This window comes from Phaethon aethereus (assembly GCF_964289735.1).
Source record: "Phaethon aethereus genome assembly, chromosome: 4".
Lineage (NCBI taxonomy): Eukaryota > Metazoa > Chordata > Aves > Phaethontiformes > Phaethontidae > Phaethon > Phaethon aethereus.
In genome coordinates, this window is record NC_138578.1 from 7,303,907 (window position 1) to 7,324,080 (window position 20,174).

Here is a 20,174-nt window from a genome sequence, read left to right on the forward strand (position 1 = left end):
GCAGCATCTGTCATGAAGGAGGTTAGTGTATTGAATCCTAGCAATGAAACCTGCAGGCTGGACCCTGCAGGGACAGAGCAAAGTGGCATTAGGTAGGATAAGAGGTTCTTGGTGGAAAACGGCCCTGCGCAGGGTAAAATACCAGTAGTAGACTGGAGGACATATTGTCACCCTAATACCACTCATGCAAAGGCAAAAGAAAGTGAACAAAGTATACACTGAAGAAATGGAGTTTCCCCGTGCCATACTTGTGAGAGACCTGATTCTAGCAGCTGGCTCAGTCAAGGAGCTTTGTGTTTCTGGCTTATGTTGGTGCTGCTTGTCCCTGAATTGAAGAACATCAGCTCATTCCCTGCAGTCGTAGGATCGTAGAATCTTTCGGTTGGAAGGGACCTTTATAGGCCATCCAGTCCAACCCCACTGCAGTGAGCAGAGACATATTTGACGTGAGCAGAGACATATTTGACTAGAGTAGGTTGCTCAGAGCCCCGTCCAACCTGACCTGGAATGTTGCCAGGGGTGGGGCATCAGCCACCTCTCTGGGCAACCTGGGCCAGGGTTTCACCACCCTCACTGTGAAAAATTTCTTCCTTATATCTAGTTGAAATCTACCCTCTTTAGTTTAAAACCATTACCCCTTATACTATCACAACAGGCCCTGCTAAAGAGTTTGTCCCCACCTTTCTTAGAAGCCCCCTTTAAGTCCTGGCAGGCTGCAATAAGGTCTTCCTGGAACCTTCTCTTCTCCAGGCTGAACAACCCCAACTCTCTCAGCCTGTCCTCATAGGAGAGGTGTTCTATCCCTCTGATCATTTTTGTGGCCTCCTCTGGACCTGCTGCAACAGGTCCATGTCTCTCCTGTGCTGAGGGCTCCAGAGCTGGATGCAGTGCTCCAGATGGGGTCTCACCAGAGTGGAATAGAGAGGCAGAGCTGTGTTTGGATATCAAAACACAATATTTGAGCTGTGTTTGGATGTGATAGAGAGTTGAGGCATTCAAAACTTTTGTGACTGCTGTCTGAATTCTTCAAAGTTTTGGAATTTGGTATCCAAATAGAAATATTGTCTGGGGAAAAAAGCTGCATGTCCAGTGCCAGCTTTCTATTTTAAGTCTAGCAAGGAGTGGTGAAAAAGTAAAGTTTTGAAACGATTTTATCATACAGTAATTCTTGTACTTTGCTTTGGAATAGCAATTTTTACAAATAGCATTATGCATAGGTTGTGTACATATATGATCAATGTCTGCAGCCCCTTTCATTTTAAAACAAACTTGTTAATGATGCTTGTCTAGCAAGAATCCTTTATCACAATGTGTTTTAAATCTGTTTTTCTTCCTTTTTGTTTAAAGAAAACAATGATTTCTAACTTTGCCAGCCTGTATTATAATTCAGACATTTGAACTCAGTAGAGACTTTCATTGGCATTAGTGGAAGCAGGACTGGATCTGTAAACCCTTTTCTTGAAGTCTTTCAAGTGCATGGATAAATGTGCAGGGTTTAGAGGGACTAATCAAGTCTGTTAACATAGGTAAGCCTGTTCTGCAGGGCTTGGGAATGCTGTGGCAAAGTTGACCTGCAGCAAGATGCTTCAGCCAAAGACATGAATTTGAGCCTCTGTCTGGATTCCTGCCAGAGGCCCAGCTGAAATGGGTAACAGGACTAGACGGATCAGAACTCGGCATACATGGTGACCACTTCGATTCTCAGAGTGGCTTTGGCTATGGAAAAAGATCAGCTTAGCCACACTGAATGGGCCCAAGCAGGCTACAACTGCCTGCAGGGTTAGGATTATAACGATTGAAGGTCTCTTCTCTTTTTTTTTTTTTTTTTTTTTTTAATTTTAAATGAAATACAAGGGGAACAGAATTGTAACTAAAACTTGTAAATGAAACTTATTCCAGATGAAAGTGAACCTCATATACTTAAATATTGTTATAATGAAATGAAATCCAGTCTAGTTAGTTAATTCTAGGTCTGTAATACTTCCAACTTAAACTGTACTTGTTTTCCTGGTAAGCATGATTGATTACAGTTTTCAACTTGAGTAACTTCTAGGAATGCACAGAGGAGAAATGCTGAGGAAAACGGAAAGAAGGGAAATGGGAAATTTACTGTGCATCAGGCGTGCTTTTGGGTTTTTTTGTTTTTAAGGCAACATCAGTGTTAACAGAATAGGAGAACTCTTGACGTTAGCATCCTTGCTGTTTCAGCTAGGCAGTGCCAGGGCCAGCTGAAAGCAAGGTCTAACGTCCATCTTTCATGGACGTGCATTTGGAATCAGTTGCAGGCAGATGGATATGGACAATGGCTCACCACCTAGGCACTTAAGGATCGGGAGATGTGCTTGGGGAAGGCCCTCTGGAAGAAAGGCTGTTGATTCCAAACCTGTCTCAAATTGGCTCCTTTCCTGTTCTCTCACAATGAAATTGCATTTAATTTTTCTGAGCATACTTCACTAACTCCTGGAAGCTTCAATAATAAGAAATTTGGGCAAATGGAAGAGGCTGGTCGTATGACCGTGGAGGATAATTAGATTGTTTCTGCAACAGACTATAGGCAATTTTTTTCAAAGTCACCTGATGGCAGCTGAGCACTGTTTTCACAAAGCTCATCTTCTCTATTTAGGAAACTTGCTTAGAAGTTCGAGGCCACTCAAGGAGTATTAGGCGTTCTTTTATTTTTCTATCCTTTTCTAATGTCTTAAAACCAAAATGACATGAATTGCCCTTAATCAGTGAATCGACTTGGCAAAACACCATTTTGGCCTGGAGGTGACCATAAAGTTAAATGTTCTGTCTGGTCTCTGAATTTCCCAGGCTTCCCCAGGTTTCCTTTGGAGATTTCCCTTCTGTAGTACTTGAATTTTGCTCTTGAAGAAATGGGGAAGATGCGAAACAATACAGTGGGTAATAGTAATAGCTGATACAGGTGTGTACAGAATACGACAGCATCTAATTGTAGGGTGCTGATGGAGGGAAGGTTTTAGGATTATCTTTTTTCAGACTTTTCTGATGGCACAGGCAGGAAAGTGCCCTGCTATGGGGAATGTTTCTTATCTTAGCACTGAAGAGGTTTTTAGTTGTTTTTTTGTGGTTTGGTTTTTTTTTTTAATGAATAACCAAAATATTTAAGTGATAACATACAAGATTTGCATGCTGTATATCTCTCCTAAACATTTTAATTATGTCCAAGCCTGTAGTATCTGTTATGGTCTGAATTAATAATAGGCATTGTAGTTGTACCATACATGTGCCAGAAGTGAATTTGGCCAATTTTTTTAATAATGATCACTTAGGCCTAGGTATGCTTGCTATGCCTTTTTGTTTTATGAAATACCTCCTTTGTTATGAGTGCACGCACGTAGAGGAATCAGTTGGTAATTGTGGGTGACAGTTTTGCAACTCAAAACAGGAATGGTACTTGTAAGCAGAAATAAGTATGCGATGTAAAAGGTGTTGTGATTTTGAGGGGGAGGGGAAAATGGCTATAGACAAAAAATAGTGTTATTGTGCTGCTTATGTAAACATGCATGTCTCTGTAAACCTAATATGTTTTGTAAAGTTTGGGGTTTAAAGCCCCAATTGCATTCAAGGGAAACAAAGTTCAAAACTAACATAAGGGCCCGCTCTGCTATCTTTAGATACAGGAATATTCTGACCTAATTAATATTTCAGCAGGATATATCTGTGTGGAAGAGCCTGCTTTTTCTAATTGGCATGGCAGTGTCCATTCTGCTGGACAAAATGCCCCACTGTTAGAATTTTTGAGTGAAATATCTGGGAAGATGCTGCCATTATTATTTTTCTGGTAATACTATTGGAGTAGTTCCTCCCTGCCCCCCCCCCCCCCCAATGCTGTGGAAAACCTTGAACTGCCAAAGCTGTATTTCACCAGCATTTGTGAGGGAAGGAAATAAAACAGTGTGACAGTTAATTACGATCATGGCAGTTGGACTGAAAAGACAGACTTGGCAGGTGCTCCTTGCTGACAGGTTACCCCTGCAAAGCCCTGACAGAAATGTCAGACTCAATAAAAATCCTTCAGACTGTGCGAGCGAGGGGACTCTCGCGTGGGAGTGTGCTGGCAGGGGGCTTTGGTATTTCAGGAACCTTTTACCTCGGTAGTTTGTGGAGTCGTGGAGAGTCCTGCCAGAAAGGTCTATTTCAACCTATATTAATTTTTTGATACCAACCATTTTGTCATGTCAATGAGTTTTACATTTGTTTTGATAGGAAATTATTTCCAGAGATTCCAGTGAAAGAATTATTTGAGATGATATCACATCCACAAGTATTTTTAAAACCTGTAAATTTTTGTGATGATTGCAATTCTTTTGTTAGGGGAAAAAAATTAACAAAGGCAGTTTTTATCTGTATGTAAATCTCGCCTGATACAACATTTTGGAAAAGAAGGTGGGCTGTACTCCCTCCTCACAAAACCTGCATTATAGATTTCAGCTGCATGGAGATTAATCCCTCTGCAGTAATTTATCCTGGATACTTCTCCTGAGGTCTGCCTCTTCGACCTCACAGATCTGCCTGAGGTAGGGTCATCTGTGCAGAAATACGGCCTTTCGGGAGAGGGGCCCTCCCAGACTTCCTTCTGGTTTTGTAGCTTCACAGTTGCTGTGAATTTAGGAGTGCTCAAAATGTTATTGTGTGGATATTTCCTGCATTTCCACGTCTACAGTTTAGCAGCCTAACTAAATTAAGGTCCCGATTCTGAAGCTAAGGCTTTCAGACAGGCTTCAGTGCCATTGAAGTCAGTGATGGGATGGAGAGTCACTGGTTCTCTGCAGGATTTAAATGGTCATTGAGACTTAAATACATTTTCCAATGAAAATGACATCTGGTGTTCTGAAAAAAACACTCATTCTGTTGGCTTTGGGAAGTGTTCTAGGTTGTCAGATGGTGCAAGTGTATGTTTGCATTAGCTCACAGTGGCGATGCTTACTAAATTTCATCATGCAATGAAACCGTAATGACTGCATTCTCAGACTGCTTTTAGTTTTCAAATATTAAAACATCTGTTCGATAAGGGGGGGAGGAGAAGAAAAGGAAGTTAAATAAGTAAAACGGTACAAAACGAGTCGGTTGCTGTCAAAAGAATGCCTATAGCAAGAAGAGTAACAGATTTAAATCTGGTGATTTCATACATCTGATTATGTTGGGAAGCAAAATCTCCTTGGCTTGAAGAACTGTGTAAGCTGGTGAACCATAGTCCTTGAAACAATGATAGAATCAGGCTGCAGTTCCTTTCATATCCCCAGGAAGAAGTATGAGATGGCTTAAGATGTTCAAGGGGAAATGTTGGTGCCTGCTGAGATCTGAATCCAGCTGGTTAGAACAGTCCTTGGATAAGGCCATAGGAGGTAAGAAAAAGAAAAGGTGCTATGGAGAGCCCTCACCTGCTGTATTAGATTTGGAGCTGGGGCTCACAGTCTCTCAGTTCCAGCAGACAAGGTCAGAATTAACTCAGATTAATTGTGAGGCTTTGGTACACTGTAGAATGCATGTTTTTTTCTGTCAAAACATGTATTGGCAGTGCCTTTAGCTAAAGTAAAATACCAAGAACAGATTTTGTTCTCCATAGTCACCTTCAATAGTCTGCTTTAATCCATTGATAGTCTTACCTGACAGGCTTTTGCCATTCAGGAAGCTTTTGTGGTGGTCAAGTGAAGTCAAGTGCCTGTGCAGAAGCACTTGTCTGCTTGGTCTGAGACTGGTGGGACATTTGCAGGATTAGCTGAAGCATCATATAGAGGGAAGGATATCTGCCTCTAAATAATGTAATAGACTAGTAAGAAAAGACCTTTCCCCCCCCCCCCCCCCTTTAAAACTCCTTCATTGAGTGTTTTAAAGAAAGAGGGGTTGGCAAAAAGATTAAAATAACACATAGCCTTCAGACTGATGTATTTCATTAGGGCAACACAAGAGATTTCTTGAAATTCTCAGGCCCTTATGGAGCAGCAAGACGCCTCTTTGCTCACACGTTTTTTATTGTGAAGTTCAAGGTATTTCTGGTTAGGGCACGACTCTTGCATCTGTGCACCCGCGCACACATGGCCCTGCGTGGATTATGTGAGGGGCTTAATTCTGACTGCCTGGATTTGCAGGCAGTGTGTTGACAGGAAATTAGTTTGTACCAGGACGTGCCTTTTGAGGACTATTTCCATGCAGTTGTGATGATGACATCAATGTGCGGAGGTCAGATGGGGGGGGCAAAGACACCCCCTTGGCTGGAAGTTGGTTTTGGCAATGCCTCCGTGGGATTGGAGGGCTAATCATAATTTGTTTCTCTGGCTGCCGTTTGCGTCAAAAGTCCGGGCAGCCTTAATGAACGTTGCCTGTGTTACTTTGAAACCTTTGCTGGGAAATCATGGGAAAATGGAAAAATGCATACTTGCGTGTCACCCTTCAGATTAACGGTTTAGGCAGCGCTACAGCTCTTGGAGCGCATGGTACGGCTCCGATGCAGCTCCGAGCAGCTGGTAAAGAGATCTCTCACTGTAAACCTGTGCCTGCCTGTGATTTTTTTATAGGGTATCCTGTTAAGCCAAAAGCTGATTTGCTGTAGACTCTGTGCTAAAAATGGTGCATCATATGACACTTTAGTGAACTATGAAAATAAAAGCACTGAAATTGGAAATTCCTGGTGTCGTAGGTCCCAGACATCTCTTCATTTGATACTGTTTTTATTATTGATAGTTTTTGTGTGCGTGGTTTTAAAATATTTTCAGTCCACTTTTAACAGATAATAATAAAGCCCCTAATACTGCACTGGTGTCCCCCTTCATTGTTTGAGTGGTATTACGCCATCAGTTACTTTCAACTGCAATTTTCTGATTATGCATGAAAGTCTTTGCAATGTGCATTTCCCTGCAACAGTGGGTTTTTTCTTTAGAATAAACACTTCTTTTTTTTCTGGCTGAAGCTTGTAAGGGAAACTTTTATATGGGTGAAAGATGTAATATCCGTTTTAGCCACCTCTCTTTAAAACCAAATATTTCCTCATTGTTTCTTAAAAAAAAAAATTTAGCATCTCCCCCAAAGTCTTCTAGCTTCAGATCATCTCATGTAATGTTAACATTTTGGTCCCAGTCTCACAATTACTTTTTTCCTTTGCTTAGCTATTTCTTGTGTGCAGTCTATTGGGTATAAAGTCAAGTAAATGTGAAACCTATGCAAGATGGGAGGCCTGAATCCCTACTGAGACTAGCTCATGTTACAAAGTTGATTTTAATTTCCTTTAAGCTCTGTGTCCTTCGAAAAGCATTTACTATCCTTGTCCAACACCTGAAGTGTTTTATCATGTTCAGCCCTCTATAAGTCAATGGGACCGTGACCCATGGGTATGTTAGAAATGCTCTAATATCACTTGGGAATTTCTAACGCGGCTGCAGCAAACCGAAAAGCTGATGACTAGCTAACCCAAGTCTCTTCTCTCATCTTTTTTAGCAATCTAAATGTTCTGTTAGCCAACATTTATTATAGCTCCTCAAAGATATTTTCCAGACTAGGTCTGATAAGTTAACTGTTCTGCACTGGAAGATTACAGAACCAGTTGTAGAATAGGAAAGCTAGAGAATTTATTTGGAGATGTCCACAGCAGCAATGCAGTCATTACTGTTGCTTTGGCTCTGGGACATTTAGGAAGCACTGTGGTTGCGGGCGTGCTGGTGGTGAATGGCAGTGCTGCAACTATATATGTGTGTAATAACTATGCAACTATATGTGTGTATCCTCTATTTGCTGGAAATAATTAGAGTGCTTATATTTTAAAATGTAGTATTTCTTTTTGGAAACTAGTGTTCAGCAGGACAATTGTACTGCATTTGTGTGTGTCAGTGCCTGTACATATGTATAAACATTTAAGAGTACTTTTGGAAAAGGACTTAAAAAAAAAATTGAGATTAAAAGATTTTCTTAATCCTATGTAGATTTGGGGTGACGCTAGAAAAATATATGTTGCAGGAAGAAACCCAGCCTCATTTTAAGTATCAGACTTCTTTTTACTTCTTAGTATGAATTTAAGAGGCATCTGGGAGAACTGGAGAGATATTAACTTTTTAAAATAGTATTGAAAAGGGCCTGTTTAAGGGTAGAGAAATGAAGCCCTCCCGTGTGCAGCGGAAGGGGGAATAGCCCTGGAAGAGCAGTCCTGTTGGTGAAGGAGGATGTAGGGGCATGTGTGCCGTCCGCAAGGGAAGGTTTTGTCGAAAACAGCGAGGCTTTTGGTGTGCACTAGGAGCAGGGCTCCTAGTTTCTGGCAAAGGAGGATAAAATGCGCGTTTTTGGTGCTATCTGGCAAGCCTCAGCTGCTTTCCTCAGCCTGCTTCAGCTTCCTTGCCCCTGCTCAGCAGAGGGAACTTTCGGGACAAGCCACTGCCTGCGCTTGCCCTGGCCCCTCCCGTATTTATGTCGAGCTGGGTGCTGCAAGGAACGCATACATATCGCTTGTGTAGTGATAAAAAATAGAAATAAAGAAATAGGAGTGAAAAATAGAAATAAAGCCTCTTTATGGAGAATTAGAAGGATGTTATAAAGAACACAACCATTCATGAGTTGTATTATTTATTGCAACGTATGTGCTTGGTCTCTTGATTTGATTTATGCAATGTTGTCTTTTTCTGCGTTCTGTTACATGTGTGCATATGCACATATATATATATGTATGTGCACACATACTTATGTGTCAAAATTGCCTAGGAAGAAGGTGGTACATCATTTGGTTATTCATTTTAAAATATTAGAAGCTTTAATGAAAATAATAGTTTATTTCTGTAATGCTTTTTTTGTTGCATATAGTTAAGCAATTTGAGCAAATTCTCTGTAAACCTCAAGGTTACCAGAGTTAATCTGAGGCTAAAAAAAAATAAATGCCTAGAATAATTTATGCCTTGTCTGTTTAGGTTTTTCACATATTTGTGATTTCAGAACTGGAGTTTTGTGTTTCTCAGTCTTGTGTGGGGGTTTTTTTTCCTGATATAGGGAAAATCAGCTGAGTTAAAGGACAACGGTATTATGAGGCAGTTGGTCAACACTTGATTTATCCTCATTTGATGAGGAGAATATAAAAATGTAGAGCAACTCTGCAAAATACATAACGACCTAATTTTTTTATACTGCAATCACTTGGATGGTGCTAAAAATGAAAGTTTGTCTGACTAGTAAAGAAGTTGCATGAATTCAGTTATCTTAAAATGTTTATTCCAGACATCAACATTTTGTTAAATTCTTTACAACCTACATAGCAGGGTAGTAAGTGAAAACCACTTCAGCTAGTTTACCAGATACCAAGAAATCTTTTGAAGGACTAATTCTCTAATTTGCTTGTACGCACTTCATATGACTGGTACTGTTTCAGGGATTGAAGGTGGAAATAAAATTCAGAAAGAATTAAGATAAAAAAATAGATCCCTGCAAATTGAAAAGAACTGTATGTTTTTTCTTCATTTTTTTAGGAAGGGAAAGCTAATGCTGTGACCTTTTTTTTTTTTTTAAATCAGCTCTTCAGGTGCTGGCAATGTAGCAGACCGTGTCTTGGCTCAGTTGTTAACAGAAATGGATGGGATAGAACAGCTGAAGGACGTGACAATTTTGGCAGCTACAAACAGACCGGACATGATAGACAAGGTACAAATAGATGCACTGTTGTATATCCTGTTCTCTGGAGAAGACCACATTTTAGTATAATTCCATTCTCTTTTACTCTCCAAACTGTTGTCTAATCAATGTAACGATTAAGAGTAGAAGTTTGAAAACGAAGACGAGGCAAAGGAAAGGATTATGTCCCTTGCTTTTTTTTCCCCCCTCTACAGAATTTTTAACAAAACCGAAATGTTTTGTGATAGCATTAAGTGTCTGTTTCCTAGAAGAAATTTTCCTTAAATCAAGCTCATGGAACTTGTGCAGCAACATTTCTGTCAAACTGCTTCTGTGGTTTTTGCTTCTGTTTTGTTTATGCAGGAGTTTGCTGGAGTTTGTTGGTTTCATTAGTTACTTCCTCTCGATTAAATATCTCCTCGGTGCCATTAGCCTGCTGCCAGCAATACGGTTTCCAACTGTAAACAGAGTAATTTCTCCTTAGATCCTGCGGCAGCTCTGCTGGAGTGACAAGAACATTGCAAGTTTGTAAAAAAGGGAGGGTTGTAACACTTACTGCAGAAAACCTCCAAACACAAAACCAACCCAGCAGCCCTCTAGAAAATCCACTTTAAAACTGTCTACCACTGCTGTGTCTTCTCACAGCTAAGTGCAGTAGACGGATCAGCCTGAAGTGATTTCCTTTAAGACACGTTTTGTAGTGTTGGTAAGGTTCTTTAGTCCACAACTTTTCACCTTCACAACATTCATGAATCTGATGACAAGTTAATGAAATTTATTTTTCCTGATCTTTTCTAGGTTTTCTTAGAAGTTTCTTAAATATTTTTTCTGTTAACAAATTCTCCCATTTTAAGCTGTTCCTGGAGTAGTCTCTTCTGTTTGTCTTGGAGCATTCAGGCATAAAATACATATGAAGCACACACTTTTAAAGTAAAGCTCATATACACATGAAGTCTGGAGGGAAAAAAAAACACTTGTATTTTGGCTCCAGAACACAGCCTCTTCCCTTTTGAACTGAAGGGAGCCACACAGCTGATGGTGTCCTGACGAAGGCTCACTTTGAGCTTACTTATACACTACCTGTGTGCCTGCCATGGCAAAGTAGAGCTAGCAAAGAGATAAAAGTCCATAAAACTCATCAGTGAAAAATATGCTTGTGCAAAATAGAAATTTTCAAGATTCCATTTTTGTCAACTTGATTTCAGTTGTCTTTAACCATTCTCTGGGCTCAGCCTAAGCTGAATTTGAAAAAAAACTCTGAACAGAAAGGGAACTTTCTTCCGAGTCAGTTCAACACTGTGCTGGGTTATTTCCATCACTGCCTGGGAATTCAGTTCTCTGCCATTATCCCTTTTGCTGGATTTCTCTTGGGCCCACAATGAATGCTGTTTTCTTATATTTTAGTTTTTATTTGAAATATTGGCATACTGGGACAGTATTTATCTGAAATATTGGCAATATTTTGTCAGTACTGCCATGTGTTAAGGGTGCCACCCTGCAATACCGAGAACTGTTGAAAACTGCTTTTACCAAGGTATTACGGGGCGGGGGGGCGGGGGGGAAGTTCTGGTAATTTTGTAGAAAGCATTCACTTGCAGGATAGCAGAGCAAAATTTCACCAATCTGGAGGAAGGGGGATTTTAAACTGTGATTTAAAGGGACAAAATCCCATTTGAGTTCGTATTGCTCACATTGTGTTTCATCCATACCGGACAGGCTATACTAGACCACCATCTTCTCCTGGGTCTGTGTAGAATTTGCAGTGCATGTGTTGCGCTTTCCCCCCCCACCCCCGGAAGAAAGAAGGCTGACACCAGAAAGTGTTTTTATTGTGAACTTCACTTAATGGGAAACCTTTCAGTAGGAGCTTTTAGTTTACTTTGTGATCAGGGATCCCTCTGAAAAGGCAACATTTTGTTAAATCAATTTAATATTTTATATGGAAATATCAGTTCAGTTATGTATTACAGTAAATGAGTGTCCTGTTTTCATAGGTGTATGATGACTGTACAGTAATTTTTAATGCATGAACTTTACATGTGGTATAAAGGCACAAGGCAGTCTGTGTTCTCTACTTTCAGGGGCTGGGAAGATGTCTGGTATACTTTTTGTGACTTAGCTTTTCAAACCAAGAAATGTTTGAGGAATGCACGCTTTGTGAGTTTTATATTATATACTTACAAAGCTGGTAATAATCCATTCAGCATCTTCATTTATGTGGCTCGTTCTTAACTGAAAATATGTGATGATTAATCTTCTGTAACTTGAAAACAGCACGTGGGAAAAATCAAATGCAAGGGTATTCCCCTGAGTTTAGTGCAGACTTCATCATCCCTGCAAACACTACGGTGTGTTGCTTTCAGGTAGTGAATAGATTTTGAGTCAGACTTTATGTTTAATGGTAAACTTGTTTTGACTTGTTACAAATGTCTGTTAATAAGTTAATTTCTCTAAGATGTCATGATTGTATTGAAATATTATTCCAACTTTGTGTCCCATGTTCGTAGCACTTAGCTACTTTGCATCCCATTCATGTGATGCTGGAAATACTTTGGGGTAGTTTCTGTTTTTCATAAGAAAACAAAAACGGCACGTACTGTGTTCAGCCATGTATGATAGAGAAAGTGATTTCTCTTGGAAGGGAAATATTCTGGAACAAGATGTTCTGAACATTCTTTGAAAGTGATACAGAAACAAAACACTCGGAGTCAGTAATAATAGTAAAATCTTCCCTTTTCTTCTTCATTCTGTAAGTAGAATTGATGAGCAATAATTAGAACAATGCTTTTTGGTTTTTGATTTACCCACTCAGGAGTTGTTTTTTTCATACCTAAAATGTTTTGCAATAACTTTAGGGAGCTGTTTATGACTCAAAGCTTCTGTGTATTTTCCCATGTATCAGTTGGCCTAACACGAGAGATCACTCATCCCCACAAACCTCGCATATTTTGAACACTGTATATAATGTGATTAGCTTGAAATTAAATGTTCTATTCAGTCATACACGTGGACAAGCTTTGCAGTGTAGTCTGACAGATTTCCATGGAAGAAAACCTAGACCAGCTCATCAGGATTTGTGTGTCCTTTTTTTTTGTCTTTTTTAGTGGAACCTGTTTTCGTAGGCTTTTAGTGCTGGGTTTATTTCTTGGGTCAGAAGGGTGAATTGCTATCATTACCTGCTCATGCAGATATCTTTTTTTCCTCTTTAAGCACTGTTTCAATCTCCATTAGCAGGGGTACAGAGAAGGAAGAGAGACTGTCAGATCCCCAGGGACCTTGGTGAATGTTTTAGCACAGGAAGCAAGATGCATGTTGCTGCAGCATCAGCTAGTTTTACCTCCTGCTAGGTCAAATTTGAATGTCAAACACATTAGCTGTGATGTAAAACACGAGGCTCTGAGTGAAGTGATGGCCTATGGTATTAGGATGACATCCTGGTGCTCCTGAGAGCTTCAGTTGTCCTTATCATGGGCTGCAGAAAAGATGTATCCTCAAACATGCTATTTGCATAAGAATGACAGGATGTGGAAGACAAATGAAGATTAATGAGATGCTGTGCTGTCAACGTTGCCCATTGTCTCTAGATTGATGATGGTCTGGATTTTGTCCCCACATTCATGGACTTCAGCGTAGTTTAAACCAGAAACTATCCTGGTACATTGAATACTGAAGAGCTGAATCTTCACAAATGCTTTGCTAGTACTGGAGGGCTTGAAGCATCTTGCATGCTGGTATAAGAACATGTGTTCTGTATATTGTGCCAGTCCAGAGGATTTTGCTGCCTCCTTTTGTATATTTATTTTGCTTTTTAGAAATTTCCTGCTCCCTAGGCTTCCTCCTCACTTCCTTCCTCTTCCACCCTCTCTTCCTTCACCTGTAAGTTTTGCTGTTCCTTAGATAAGCTCTGTTGGTTTATTAAGTTGCTGTATTAAGCACTGGGTTTGAATTCAGCTGATTTAGTTTAAGAACTAAGTGGATACTACCGAGTTCTGTGTTCTGCTTATGTGAACAAAATAAAACAGCGGCCTATATTCTTCCTGGCAACTGCTAAGCATGAAGAAAGGGAATAAAACTCCCTTCCCCTGTGGTTCACTTGGATTTGGAGGAGTGTGTTGGGCAGAGAAGTCAAACAGAGGTTCATCAAGTTGATCTGACCCTCAAAATGTTGATTACTGTGTAGTTATGGGACAACCTTAATTTAAAGTGGCTTGTTTTGATGAAAATAAAAAATGCATGATAGAGCCATTTGGCAGAATCAGTGAAGAAATTATAATTTCTTGCCTGCAGCAAAAGTAAATAATCTTTCCTCTTTAAAAACATCAAAGTTCTGTCTTTCTGAAGGCTTATGGAAGAAATTCAAATATTTAGGTTTGCAGTTTTACAAGTTAAAAGGAATAGGAAAGAATCTTGCATATTTATTCATTATTGTCTAGAAATGTTTATGTGCTGATGATGCTACAAGCATATTTAGCATAAACTTAACTCACTACCATGTAATATATTTTCTTATTTACATATTTGCTTATTTGTGATTTCCATTTTGGTCAGAGATACCTTACTAAAGGTTCTTCCTATATTACAACCTGGACTCCGTAGGATTTCGGTTTTCCCAAATACAGTGTAGGACTGTAGAGTTACAAGCCACATAATCCATCAGTCATGTGCTACGTTTCCCTGTGTGACACCCCTCCACCCCCCTGTTTGATCAAAGGTTGTAAAGCAGTCTAGGTTGGAAGGGGCCCCTGGGAGTCTTCTGGTCTGGCCTCCTGCTTGAGCAGGGTCAACTTCAGTGTTAGGTGAGGTTGCTCAAGGCTGCTCCAGGAGAGTTTTGAGTTTTCCAAGGATGAACACTTCACAGCCTCTGGGCACCTGCTGGGCTGTTTGACCACCTTCACTGGGAAGATTTCTTTCCTTATGTCTAGCAGCCTAGCTTGCTTTAACTTGTGCCTGCTCTGTACCTCTGAGAAGTGTCTGGCTCAGTCTTCTCAACAAACCATCCAACCACTGCCTGCTGCTTTAGGTACATGAACACAGATAGAGTTGTACATGGAATTGTGAAGGTGAACTTTGATATTTTTTTTTTTTCTTTTTTTCCCCCTGGCCCTAGTACTCGGGTGCGAAACCCCTTAATCAAGCTGTGCCTGGAAGAAGGTCCCACCTCTGCTACACTGCTTTAGGACTCTGGATGGGGAAATGTAAATATCTAGCTTTTCATTCTGCTCTGCATTGGATTTGGCTCAAGGATGAGCAGTCATGTGTCCCTTGGCCTTGCAGTGATACAATATGAGGAGAGGAAGGGGGATATGTCTCTGGCTGACATTTCTCAGTATTAATTCTGTGCAGATTTCATCCAAATTTTGAAGATGGGCACAAAACTGGGTGCTTTTTAGAAGGAGATGGTGCTGGGAAACTTACTGCTTGGCAGAATAGTTGAATAAATTAGTACTAAGTAAACACTAGCTAGAGTAAAATATTTTTACATACTTAATTTGGCACTGCTAGGTTACCGGAGATGAAGTAACCTGTTTTCCCTGCCTGATACCGGATTACTGAAATCGGTATTTGTAGTCAGGCTTTGTAGGCATTGCAAGACTAGAACAGGTAGGAAAGTATTTCAGAGTAGGAATCAAAGTATGTAAATGTAATCGCCATGTCTCTCCACACTGCTGAACCATTAATTTTTTTTTTTTTTAATTTTAAATGCTGAATTGCTTCTCTGTTTGTCAAAGGGCACTCCTCATATTCTTGTAAAGCCCTGGGATTAAAAATAGAGAGTGAGATTTTGTGGGTCTCGTTTTCAGTCAGCCAGCACCTAGAGTGCTTACATCATTTTCCCCAGGTGCAAGTATGGTTATTCGAAATAACAGAAGATGTGGGATTTCTTTTGAAGACAAGATTGTTCTGGAGCATATAATAAATTTTCAGAAAATGAAGCTTTAGGGAAAAATGATATCAAACTACATGCCATTGAAAAGAGGATCTGATATTCTAAAATAGTCTCACAATCTTGGCACCATCACATTTTCCATCAGTTGGTTTTCTCTGGTATGTGTTTGGGTTTTTACCCTTAACCTTTTTAAACTTGCAACTCTGACTAGGGCAAAGAGGTGCTCTGAAAAGTAGCTGTTTCTCAGAGGTCTAATTTTGCTTTTATTAATATTAGATGTTTGCATTTTAGGGTGATTAAGAGCTTACTAAGCTTATTTAAAAAAAAGAAGAGCAAAAGAGTGAATGAAGTTACTTAAAAGTTGTCACACATTCTTTTTACATGCCAAACTGAAATGACTAAATAGACACAGTTGATGAGCACTGCTGGTTACTGGCCAAGACTTCAAAGTTGATGATTTGAGGCTGGACTGCATAGTGAACCCATAGTCTCTAAAGAGCCTGACTACTCTGAATGCAGAGGTAGGCTCTGTGTTCATGTACATAGGTATGAAGTTTCTCTTCAAGTCAAGAACTAGGTTTTAAGATTCACCTGAATCTCTCTCCTCTCTCCCTTCCCCCGCCTCCTTCCTTACTGATGAAAACTTTGTTTTCTCATGAGCACAGCAAATAAAATATTTCCAGGTGTGCAAAAGTGATTTTTGTTTCCAACTATTCGATTGTCAGAGTGTGGAGGGCTGAGTAGTAAATCAGCCTTAAGGCTGCTACGGTTTTAAAAAACAAAATCTTAGTGGTGACAGCTGAAGAGCACAGTGACTTTTTCACTCAAGATTTATTACTTGCCTGAAAAGAAGGGTTGGAGGAAAAACTTGCTGAGCTGCATATTTTTTCCTTTAACAGATATACTATAGGGCCAGGATAAGTTGGCTTTATTTTGTCTGTGAAAACATACACCCAAACAATGTATGTAAAAATATAATAGTTTTACTTCAAATAGAACAGAAAAGTAAGTATACCTGCTCTTATTCTTTATAACGGAAAGCATTCCTTGCATCTACTCAGCCATGTATTTTAGCATCTCTGATACTTTCATAAACTTCTCTGCAACTCATGCCAGAAAACTTACTTGAAGGTATCAAAACATATTTATTTCTTTTGGAAAAGTACAAAGATGGGAAAGTAAAGGCTGAGGGCCAAAATTTGTTCTTATTCATACCTCCTAGACTCACAAAGTCTAGATGAGAAACACAGGGTGTTAGAAAGCCTCCAGATTATCAATGAAGTGGAAAGCTTGAAAGGGTGTCAGATTCATGTTTGTTGTGTAAATGCCACCCCTCAGTTCAATGAGTCTGTAATAGTGATATCGGATGGGATTTTTTGTTTTTTGGTTTTTTTTTAACAGTGACATGGAAATGACACTGTATTTGCAAGATAACATGGGAACATATGGGGTTAAAATGAATGATGCCTCTGAAAGTGAGATGCATTTGAGCAGCACATGTAAATTGGGTTTAAATTCCTAAGAATTGGGTTAGGTCAACTCTATTCTTCAATGCGGGTTTAGTGACCAAAGCAAGCAACTTTATCTGGAGAAGTAACACTAATTTTATGACTGTTCCCTCTACCTGTACAGCAAGTTTTAGCTGCTAACACTTGTGTCTGTACTTACAAAGGTATGGGTTTTCACTTCCTACTTGAGTTACTTGAGAACAGTCTATGTGATGATAACCTCTTCCTTATAAATTCTTGCAATTCACTCTGGCCACTTTGTGTCAGTGTTTGGGTTGTGCAGGGGAGGGGTACAGCTGAGTAGCTCTCCAGAGATGTGTGGCTTGGCTCGGATCCCATGGGAGCGTCCTCAGGAGCTGTCAGGGCCTTGGTGGCTTGTAATTGGGGATACTGGGCTTTATGGCAGATAAGCAAAGCGCAGCAAGGCGTATTTTCACAGCGTGTTGGATGGCATGAGTCTTATTGTATTGAATAAGCTTCATTAGGGTAGTGATAACAGTTAAGGAAGAGACATTCCAAAAAGTCTTGGTTTTTAAATATTTATGGGAGCGAGACTGAAAAGAATGTTAGTGTAGTACTGTGAGCTACAGAAGCTAGAGGAACCGCGGCAATTATGGTACTTGGGCTGTAGCCACAGACACATTTAGGGCTTGCTTTGCAGTTGGTCTTCTGCCCAGCTTTCCTCTTTGTGGATGCGCAATGCACAGTATATATGTAGTTTTTTGTGTGTAGTATATTAAAATAGCATTATAGAGAATGTTGTTTGTTGAGCACCCATGGGTTAAGAACTGCCATAGGTAAGATTGCGTGTACAGTCTTAATTCATTCTTCTTTGTGCATGTGCATAATGCAATCTTTAATTAATGTAAATAAAGTGGTATTCATTGTGCATGATTAATTAAATTACATTAATTTAGTAAATTATTTTTACAAGTCATTATGATCGCCTCTAATTACCTTACTACTCATTTCCTTACTTTTGAGGGCTTTGACTTAATCGGAAGAACAATTACTAGTTTCTGGGGGGAGTATTCAGATTCCATCTGTGGTGTCATATTGAGATCTTTGTGCTTATCAGTAGTACAGGACCCGCTAGATCTGCCGTAGAAGACTTGTTTGCTTGAAACGGGTGGTAAATTGACAACAATATTAAACTTCTTTGCTGTTCATTGTGGGGTCTACTATGCAAGAATGGGACTTTTCCCTGTTATCCAGGATATTTTTCTGACAACATAAGAACGGATAGATAAATTACTTTTTCAGTGGTAGCATTTCTTCCAACTTTCTATAAGCATAACTTGTTCCTAATATTCTTTCCTTGGTGCTTCTCTCTTCGATTTGCCTGTTCTCTCTTTATGCAGTATCCTCTTGGTCTGTATTTCCTACATGTACTGACTTCATGGACTTCAGCAAACTATTCATCTAATCTCAGTATGATTCTTGCTTCTAGTCTTTTTGCTCAATTGATGCCAACTTTTTTTCCCTGTGCTTCTGCTTCTCATTGGATGCTTTCCTGTCCAGCCAGAATCCCCCAATCCTCTTTTCACTCCTAGGCTTCCATGTTCAGAGTCCTTTCTTAATGAGTATCAGTTTTGCCCCAGTATCTGGATTACTGGTTTTCAATGTGTTCACTCCACATATCAGGCTTTTCTTTCTTGTGGAGCCAGTTCTGATCTCCTTTTTCTTCTCCTCCTGCTTGACTAGGTTCAAATGACTCCAATAAGAGGAGAGGTCATTTTCCTGCTGTCATTTTGGGAGTCTGGATCCCGTGTGGCCTGCAGACTCCTTGACCCTTGGTAGGATCTGAGTGGTCAAAACTTGGAAAATGTATTTGCAAAATCTCAAGAAACCTCAACAAAGCTTTTTCACATTGAGATGTCTCAAGTCCTTCTAATGTGGTCAGGTCTGAAGACCTCCCTCCAAAGGCTAGGGTGAAATAATTTAATTTTTATTAATTTTTTAAAAAGTTGTACATAAAGTGACATTTTTTCTGGTCTCCTTCTCATGCAACAGATGAAATATTTTGACTGGAACGTTATAAAACAAGTCAGTTGAAGGCAGCCAGCCAGCTTGGAAAGGGCAGGAAAGTCAAAGCTCAGAACAGCATAAGTTACTAAATGCATGATTTTATAGGGTAAAATGTTGAGTGACTTCTATATTAAGTGTTGATATTTATCTCTCCCCTAATAGGGTTGAAGCTGTTTCAGTAAAAATGGAAGTCATGGGGTAATAGAAAGCCCAGGATTGTACGTATCACCGGTTCTGTACCTATCATAATGGAGTGCAGCTTGGGAGGGTGAGGTGGCTGGTGTACGCTTTCCTTGTTTGGTGGTACCCTTTAAAGGGGTGACTTTTTCAGTTTTAGGTCCAGAAAGCCTCTGGACCTCAGAGCTTTATAATGAGCAAGTTGGAATACTATCAAGCTTTCCACGTTAGTAAAGGATTCTAAACAGCTGTTGAATTTAGGGATTAGCTGATACACGCTTGTTTCTCGGTAAGGATATTAGTAATCTTTTGCTTAGGGTTCTTTATTGATATTAGATGCTACCATTAGTCCATTCAGTTGATTAGGACTGTTTTTTTGTTTGTGAAATATCTATGGGGAGAAGGAAAAATAGGACATCATTGTCAGAATTTCCACTAGTTGATTTTATTTTACTTTTTTTTGTGTTGAAGGAGATCCAGCTTTACATTTTATTTGCTCCATCAGTGGTGAAGGCCGGATGTCTCACACATGGGGCATATGTACTGCTTAGGGATAAGCAGAAATATCATTCATGTGCAGTACATAGAACAATGAAAGATAATAGGTTTGTCCAGGAAAAACAGGTTCTTTCTATAATATCTTAGTTATTAAAAAAAAAAAAATTCTTAATACCAAGCTAAATGAAGGCAGTACTGTGCGGGGGGTCATTGATTCATATCATTTTCATAAGGAATGTGGAAGGCTTGTTATGCATACATGCAGGAGTGCAAAGCTAGGGCTCTGTTCATGTCCAAACGAGACATTAACATCTCTTATGAACAGTGGAAACTTGGTGGATGACTATTTAGGTCACTGGAGTACCTCAGGGTTGCATATGCCAAAGTAATTTAATAACAAAAGCTTGTTTGAAGCTCTGTGTGATTTGATGTATATACAACTGTAAGAGTTGGCTCAGAATCACAACAGTTGG

At 39.7% G+C, this 20,174-nt stretch overlaps 1 protein-coding gene across 1 annotated transcript in view; it reads left to right on the forward strand.

The window, feature by feature from the left end:
- AFG2A (AFG2 AAA ATPase homolog A) overlaps window positions 1-20,174 on the forward strand; it is a gene marked incomplete at both ends in the record, with an annotated part of 162,315 nt that overhangs the window by 53,235 nt on the left and 88,906 nt on the right. Inside the window, one exon of the mRNA XM_081999155.1 lies at window positions 9,507-9,633. Within this exon, the coding sequence (XP_081855281.1) occupies window positions 9,507-9,633 (127 nt within the window). The remainder of the gene's footprint in view (window positions 1-9,506; window positions 9,634-20,174) is intronic.